Below are 8,348 nucleotides of genomic sequence, written 5' to 3'. Positions count from 1 at the left end.
CCCCCCCCCCCCCCATCTTCTTCTCCTGTGGGTTGGACGGCGGAAAAAGGTGAAGCACGGACTTCGCTGTCCGCGTGGCAGGCGCCAAAAAGTGTCCGATCAGCCGGAATCGAACCAGCGACCCTCAGATAATTGCTTGTTACCGCTACAGTCTGATGCTCTACCAATTGAGCTATGATCGGTTGACTGCAGGCCGCTTGCCGCGAGGAAAATAAAATCCTGGCACGAACCAGGCGCTGTGCGAAGGACGGCCCCGCCCTCCCTCCGGCCCCCCGATCCTCCCCTCAGCCGCAGGGCGATCAGGACAGACAGGGGGCAGCCAACAGACACATGCAGACTCCCCCCCCCGGCCCTGCCGTCCCTGCCCCATGGAGGAGAAAAACACCCAACAGCGAGCGGAATGGAGAGAGTGTATTCGGACGGTCTACCCCCCTTTGGGAGATGTTCCCGCCCATTATTCGACCTCTCCTCCTGAAGGACAGAGAGATTGCCGGGCAGAGGGGCCAGGAAAGTGCCAAGACCAATGAGCAAGGCAGGAGACCGGGAAACCGAGGCACCGGGGACGAGGAGAGTCCCCTCTCACTGGTGCCCAACGGGGAGGGCCCCCCCCTCGATGGCATCATCGCCGACATCTGCGTTGACCTCAGCGCCGGCGCTGATATCAGCATGGGCCTCGGTGGCGACATCGGCGTCGGGGCCCGGGCTGCCCGAAGCCGCCTCAATGGCATTGCCAGGCTGAGCCCCAACATCCGCACCGGGGGTCGTGGTATCGGCATCGGTCTGAGTGTCATCGCCGGAGCTCGCGGCAACCGGAGTGTCGGCACTAGCATTGACATCGGCACCAATGCCAAGATCATCACCAACACCCCCATCAGCGCCAGCATCGGCAGGGATATCAGCACCGACGTCGGCATCGGCAGGGATATCAGCACCGGCGTCGGCATCGGCCCCGGCACCATCATCCACACGAGCTTCTGGATGCATGCCCAGATCAACATCACCATCAGCAGCAGCAGCAGCAGCAGCGGCATCGCCATGGCAGTCCGAGCAATCTGAGCAATGACCATCCTCACCGCCGGAAACCGGCGGCCCGGAGTCCAGCTCTGTAGAGTGGCCGTGGGATTCGGCTTCCCCCACCGAGGGGTCAGCCTCCTCGCAGATGGATTGCAGCTTCCCAGGATCGCCAGCCGCCATGCATGGCTCCGACACCGGAGCGGGCTCGTCATTGATCTTGCTGGTGGTCACCAGCGGGGCAGAGCCCAGCGCCGGACCGAAGGGAGATGGGACCCCCTGCACGGTGACCGGAACCACCGCCGGGCGACATGGGCTGGCTGGGCGACTGGCCGGAGGCAGGCAGATTTCCTGGCCCTGAGTGAGAACCCGGTCGGCGAGGATGAGGATATCCTCGCCGGTCTCCGACGAGGCTTCCCCCCCGTCGGAGTGGTGGCCCTCGCCGGCGGCGGCGGCGGCGGCGACGGCCCCCCGGTCAATCCCGGCAGCGCCGGCCACCGGGGCAGGAAGGGCACCCTCCCCTGGGTCTGAATTTGAAGCACCAGCATCGGACTGCGGCGCCGGGGCCAAAGAGGGGCGCTTGGGCGCGGCATGCCCGGGGAAGCCGCCGGACGGCGAGGGCGGCATCGAGTCCGATGGCGGCGTCGTCGACACCCCATCAAACTGAAGCTGCGAGTCACCGGGGTCGGTGGTGCTCGAGGAGGACCCCGGGTCGGACGACTGCGACAGGGCCTGCGCCACGGCACTGGCCGAGGCCGAGGCCTCCAACGCCGCGAGCATGCTCTGCGGAAGGACCTGGTCCGAAAGCAGGTACGGAGCCAGGTCCGGGCCGATGGACGTGGCGGACACCTCGAGCGTCGGGTCCAGGGCCGTCAGGTCGGTGCTGACGGCCCGGGACTGCTGGCTCGAACGGATGATCGGCGAGGAGGTGGAGTTCCGCAGGTAGGACGCCCCGAGGCTGCTGCCCCCCGCCGAGGGGGGAAAGGCAGGCGCCGCCTCGTCGGTCGGCCCGGTGGACCCACCACCAACGCCGCCACCAAGCGACATGACGGACATCGAGCTGGCCAGCGACACAAAGGAGTCGCCATAGTACAAGGACAGGGGGCAGGAGGAGAGCGACGGCACACGCGACAAGTGCCGGGACAGGTGCTGCTGCTGCTGCTGCTGCTGCTGCTGCTGCTGGTGCGACGGCGGCAGCGGGGGCCCCGGCACAGGAGGACCGCCCCCGCTGGCCACGGCATCCGACAGACTGACGGCGGCCAGGGCTTCCGGCAGGTCGGCCCCACCGCCCGCGTGCAGGTGCGCCGGCCGAGCGGCAACGGCCCCGGTGGCGCGGTCCACCTGCAGGAAGTGCGTCGATGCGAGGACTCCCAACAGGGCCCGCGTCCGGGTGGCCTGGCCATGGGCCCGGTAGCGGGCCAACTCGGCGAAGGCCAGCAAGGCATCCGATGCCGAGGCGAAGTCCACGAAGATGAAGGCCGACCGGTAATGCTGCCGCAATGTGGCCCCAAGCATGGAGGCCGGAGGCGGGGCCACCGGCAGGACACCGGGCAAGGAGGCATGGAGTTGCCCGGAGGGCGGGGTTGAAAGGGCCGTCCGGAAGACCACCTGCGACGCGGGGGCCGGCATGCGCGCGCCCGCGCCGCCCGCCGCGGCCGGCAGAGCCAAGGGGCCAGGTCGGGCACCAACCGCCGAGGCTCGGCCAAATTCCGCGGAAAAGCGCCGCACGCTGCCCAGGAGACTGGCATCGGCGGCCGCCACGGCCGCCGCATCGGCAAGACCCCCCGGCCCGCCAGTCGAGAAGAGGAAGTGCCCGGACAGGGCCGCAGCAAGGACCGACGTTGGGGGGACCTCGCCCGGGGCAAGGGCCCCCCCGGCGCCCGGGGGCAGAGGCCCGCCGCCAACTCTCGGGTCCTGGACCGACGGCAGGGCAAAGAGCCCCGCACGCGCGGCCAGCCGGGGCACCGGTGGCGGAGTAAGAGCCGCCGGGACCGGGACCGGGGCCGGGGCCGGGGCCGGGGCCGCAGCCGGTTCGTCGATGTGCTTCTCCCCGGCGGACGAAGTGCGCCGGCGAGCAGTCGCCACGGCTTCGCCAATGGCGGCCGCGCGCTCCGCCGGGCTGACATGGCCGAGGGCCGTGTCCACCCAGGCAGGATCCACGAGCAGCTCCAACATCAGCCGGCAGGAGGTGGCCAGCCCGTCATCCGTGTCGGGGAGGATGGCGGCCGACGCCACCCGCGAGTAGGTGACCCCGAAAAGCACCGTGGCCGCGGGAGCCCCGCCATGGGGATCCCCGCCGGTGGTCGCAGCGCCGGCGACGGCGGCGTCATGGTCGTCGTCGGTGGCGCTGCCTTCCGAGGCATCGGCTCCGCGGTGCGTCGGGCAGTCCAGCAGGAGCAGGCGCTCGCCGGTGAGGACCAGGCGCCGAGGGTGGCTCATGCCGCCGGCGGCCACCTGCGACACGGAAAACTCAACGTCGATGGTGTCTGACATGTGCGTGTGTGTGTGGGGGGGGGGGGGGGGCAGCAGGGGGAAAAAAAGGGGGCGAAAAGCAGGTTGGAGCATCCCGCCGGACAGCATTAGCCAACAGACGAGGATCACATGAAAGGCGGCGGAAGGCGGCGGAGAAAAAAAAAGAGGCCACAGGGAGGGACAAAGTGGCCACGCACTGTGCACATAGGGCTGGCCACTGAGCCGAGCATCCTGCTGGAGGGCCGTCAGCTCGAGGGACTCCCCCAGGGCTCGATGGGTGCCAAAGTCCAGGGGCAGGATGTTGAAGCAGGCGCCCGAGGCCGCAGGGGCGGCCAGGTGCAAGTCTGCCAGCTGCACATGCTGACTGGCCGATTGGCTGGCCTTGGCCTTCTCGCCCATCTCGGAGAGGGTGAATTGCGACAGATCGACCAGATCCGAGGCAAAGGCACCGGCCGGCCGGACGAACGGCGGGGGCGGGAGCTCGCGCTCCGGTTCACAGGAGCTATGGCTGGCAGCAAGGCGCTGGCGCAGAGCGCGAATCACCAGGAACCGCCGGATGAGACCGACCAGATCCTCATAGAGATTCAGCGCCGGGCGCTGGTCGAATGGCAGCCGCCGGAGGAAGACACTTCCAGGCTCGGTCACCACCGGCACCAGGAGCACCGGGCTGCCGGTCACCAGGCGGCCGATGACATCCACCGGGCAGAAGCCATTGGCAATTTCCCGGATAACTGCCACCGGGCGCGACTCCATGGTGATCGGGTTGGGCGGCAGGTATGCCACGGAGGAGATGGACGACCGGCCGCCATCGGCCTGACCGTGCAACTGGGCCGGGAACCCGGCAAATGGCAATCGCCGGCGTGGCGACAGCAGCCCGGCATCCTGGACCGAGATGCTGGGGGCCGCCGCAGGGGGGCCACCTGCCGGGGCGCCGGCCGACGGGCCCGGAATGGCCGAGGTGCTGGCAGGGCTGCTGAGGGCGCGCGCAAAGGCACCCGGGCCCGACCACCACACATCGGCCAATTCCGGGCAGGCGCGCGTGAACCGAACAAATTCCTCCTCAAAGACGTCCAGATGGTCGGGCAGGGCATCGGGATCGGTGCGGCCAAACTCCGCCCCGGCAGCCATGGCATCGGGGCGAGCCGGACCCGGCCGATAGATGGAGGCCGGGGGCGCGGAGACCGCCGACGAGGTGGACGCCATGGATGACCGCGAGGAGGCGGTGGATGACCGGTCGGCCGAGGCGCGCGACGCATCCATCGGCCCGGTGCCGTGCGGCGTACCCGGGAAGCTGGGCGATTGCTGCCCGGTGCCAGGGTGCCCGGCCTCCGGGCCGCGCTCCTCCGTCAGCGGCAGCGACCGGGAGACATCCGGCCGGAGGTAGAAGCCCAGCATCGAGTCGAAGAGCTTCGACCGGGTGCTGAGCTCGATCGAGCGCAGGGTGTGCAGGTGCCGCGGGTTGAGCGAGGCCTCATGCGGCGCGCTGGGCACCGTGGGGCGCCAGGTGATTTCCCCCAACAGCGACGTGGCCAGGGCCAGGGTCACCGGCCGACAGCGGTGCGAATGCTCCATGACATTGTTCAGCAGGGCCGACACCAGCTCGCCGTCATACTACGCCGGATGGCGGGAGGGAGCCGGAGGCGGGAAGAAGCAGGCGGAGGAGAGGGAATCGAAGTTAGCCCAGAGAGCCGACGAGAATGGCCGCCGAGGACAAAGGGCCGAAGGGAGGGCGAGGCCGCCAGAGCGTCAACTTGTCGGAAGTACCTTTGCCGGAAGGGGATCCTGCGCCGGGGGCGGGTCGGCTGCCGCCGGCGGGCTGGCCGTGTAGCTCCGCGGGAGGAGCCCCACCAGGTCCAGGATGGCCGGGGAGATGTTCTTGTTCTTGGAGGTCAAGTGCAGGAGAGACAGCACGGGCAGGGCCTCCTGGTCGGACTCGGAGCAATTCAGGAAGTGGAGAATTGCTTCGCGGAAGGGATTGGGATCACTATGGCCGGGGGGGGGGGGGCGGGGACAGGCAAAGCGGCGACAGTGAGATCGGGCGGACACAGCGCGAGGACAGAGCAGACGCTGGGCAGGTGAAAGGGAAAGGCAGCGGCACATACGAGGACTTGCCAAGATTAAAGCCAATCGGCCGCTCATCCGCCAATGGAGTCGCAGCGGCGGCGGCAGCGGCGGCGGTGGTCGAGGCGGGGCCCCCGACAGGAGCAGTGGCGCCGGCGCCGGCGCCGGCAGCGGCAATGGCAGAAGCGGCGGCGACGGCCGGAGCGGCAGCCGCAGCCGCGCGCCCCTTCGACGCCTGCCCGGTCGGCGAGCCGGCATTGGTCCCATTGCCACCGGTGAAGGCACTGGGGATCTTGAGATCCGGCAGGGGCGAGGCGGCCTGGCGCCGCGGTCCAAGCCCCTTGCGGCTGGGGATCACCAGCCGGTGCTCGCTTGCCCGGTCCCGGCGGCTGACGAAGTACAGCGAGGAGGGCAATGCCGAAAGGGAGGTGGTCGGACTGTGCGAGGCAGCCGAGGAGGAGGACTCCGAGATGCCGCAGCTGGAGGCGAGCGCCGAATGGCCCCCGGCCGAGGTGGAGGAGGAATGCCCCTCGGGATTGTCCAGGGAGGCACCAGCAGCCTGGCCATCCGCACGCGGGTCGCCAGACAGGTCAACCGGATCACGCGGGTTGGCCGGCGGATTGGCCGCCAGCAGGGTCGAGCCGGTGGTCGAGTCGGCGCCGGCAGCGGCGGCACCCATGCCCATGCTGCCATTGGCCGATCGAAAGGCCGCGCAAATGATGGCATCAATGTCCAGGGCCGAGCTCCGGTCGATGTCGAGCGAGGAGTCGCCGAGGCAGGCCGTGGACGAGGGGATCTGCGGCGAAACCAGCAGCGAGGAGGGGCCCTTCGATTGGTTGGAGGACAGCTGGCGCAGGTATTCCAGGTAGGCCGCACGGGTCGGCGCCAAGAGGAGCACCGCCATCAGGGACACCAGCTTGGAGTGGCTGAAAATGTGCATCATCTGGGCCAGGAGCGTGAGCGCGGTCCGGACGCTGACGCGCGTCGGAACTGGCGCCGCCCCGGTTCCTGCCCCGGCGGTCGGGGACAGATCCGCCGAAGACCCGGCCAGCTGGAGGAAGGAGGCCGTCGGGTCAAGCAGCGACATCAGGTACAGGGGGATGACCAACTTGCGAATGAGCTGTCGGCAGAGGATCTCCCCGATTTCCGGTGCACCGGTGGTCAAAATGTCATTTAGGTAGTAAAAGTGATCCACATGCTCAGCCACCTGGTCATTGAGCTTGCCGGCGAGTTCGAATCTGAGAGGGGAGGGTCAGAGCCGCGTGGCGAGGAGGGGCGGCCACAAGGCAGGGATGGGGATAGCCATGAGGGGAAGGCGGGGGGAGGCGGGGGAAGGCGGAGGACAAAGGGCAGAGGGAGACGGAGGACAAAGGGCAGAGGGAGGCGGAGGACAAGGGGCAGAGGGAGGCGGAGAACAGCCATACCCCTTGGAGGAGACCACAAACTCGTCCAGGGTCAGGGATTGGTCGCCGATGAACCAGACGAGGTTGGCGAAGTAGGGGAGGGCCGAGCGGTCGAGGATGAAGTTCTTCACGCGCGGACAGTCCACGCGGAAGACATTGAGCGTGAGGGTGCGCACGGCTACCCGAATCATACTCTCATCGTGGCGGAAGAACTTGATCGCCTCGGAGTAGAGTGGGAAGTCGTTTTGGCGCTGCGGAGAGGGGCGGCGGGGGGAGGGGCAAAGGGATAAGTCGGGGCGCCAGGATGGCGGGACATGCCCTGCACAAGCACCAACATGCGAACCTCATTGTAGAAGAAGCTGACGGTGCTGGGGTTCAGCTTGAGCGACAGGGCCTTCAGGAAGGAGATGTAGTAGGCCAGGGTCTCCTCATCGCCGAAGTCAAACTCATGCTGGATGATGTCGTTGACATAGTTGTTGGACAGAAGGAAGTCTGCCAGGCACGGGAGAGGGAATCAGCACCAGGGGGGGGGGGCAAGGGAGCGGGTCAGGGTGGGGGGACAAACGACCGAGCGAGAGGGAGGGAAGGAGGGGGGAGGAACGGCAAAAAAAAAAAGTGTCTCGCACAGATGAGCGTCTGAGTGCGGATGTTTTCGAAGAGAATGCTCAGCGTTTGGAGAAGCTGCACAACAATCGATGGCGGAGGGGGCGGCTTCTGATTGAGAAGGAGGAGGAAGTTGCTCAGAAGGTTGGCCTCATAGGAGTGTCTGGCAGCAGGGCGGGCGGGTTAGCGGGAGACCGAAAGCGGCGGCCAAGGGAACAAGCAGAAGGAAGGAGAGGAGGGGGGGGGGCAGGCTGTGGCGGACGCACTCAACGAAGTTCGTCTCATTCTGGTCGCCCCAGATGAGGAGCTCGGCGATCTGCCGCAGGGTCTCGACGATGGCCTGCGAGCTGGCATCGATGCCGGTCGGCTCGCCGGACAGAAATTGGGCATTGTGCCGCGCAAGCTGCTGGGTGAGATATCTGCCATGGCCGGGGGACAAGGAGGGCAAGAGGGCCGAAAGGACGAGGTCAGTAGGGTGGTGCCAGGAGGACGGGGCACCGGCACACGCAGTGGAGCGGAGACGCCGGGAGAGGAAGAAGGGGAAGTGGACGCCGGAGGGCGAGAGGGGGGGAGGGGGGGCACATACTTGAAGTTCTCGAGGGAGTACTTCCGCTTTGGGCGGGTGAGTGACTCGGTCCAGGCGCGCCAAGCTCCCCGCATGGCTGTCTGGGGCGCCGGGGCGGCGGTGTCAGGGCACGCGCGAGCACGCACTCGCTCGGTGCGGGGACCTGGGTGTGTGAGCACGCCGCCAGGCGTCGGCGTGGCGAGGCAAGAGAGGGTGGCCGGGGAGGGGGGGGG

The 8,348-nt window shown here is 68.1% G+C and overlaps 1 protein-coding gene and 1 non-coding gene across 3 annotated transcripts; both read right to left on the bottom strand.

Annotated features, from left to right (window-relative positions):
• Positions 1 to 94: 94 nt before the first annotated feature.
• Positions 95 to 182, bottom strand: H696_04991. Its single transcript has one exon. It is a non-coding gene; the product is annotated as a tRNA-Tyr (tRNA).
• Positions 183 to 579: 397 nt separating this feature from the next.
• Positions 580 to 8,338, bottom strand: H696_04990 (the record flags this gene model as incomplete). 2 transcript variants are annotated; one of them, XM_009498859.1, is made up of 9 exons in its annotated part: positions 8,137 to 8,338; positions 7,817 to 7,969; positions 7,574 to 7,713; positions 7,291 to 7,439; positions 6,969 to 7,198; positions 5,586 to 6,782; positions 5,248 to 5,467; positions 3,681 to 5,094; positions 580 to 3,497 (listed from the first exon to the last, which is right to left on the bottom strand). In XM_009498859.1, exons 1-9 carry the CDS (start codon positions 8,208 to 8,210, stop codon positions 580 to 582), a joined length of 6,495 nt encoding a protein of 2,164 aa, XP_009497134.1. In that variant the 5' UTR covers positions 8,211 to 8,338. The 2 variants fall into 2 exon arrangements, with proteins under 2 accessions (XP_009497134.1, XP_009497135.1); XM_009498860.1 differs by lacking the exons at positions 7,291 to 7,439; positions 7,574 to 7,713; positions 7,817 to 7,969; positions 8,137 to 8,338 and having other exon boundaries at positions 6,969 to 7,277.
• Positions 8,339 to 8,348: the final 10 nt, after the last annotated feature.

This window comes from Fonticula alba, assembly GCF_000388065.1.
Source record: "Fonticula alba strain ATCC 38817 unplaced genomic scaffold supercont2.8, whole genome shotgun sequence".
Taxonomy (NCBI): domain Eukaryota; order Rotosphaerida; family Fonticulaceae; genus Fonticula; species Fonticula alba.
Note: the sequence above shows the minus strand (reverse complement) of the source record. Positions and strands in the feature narration are given on the sequence as shown.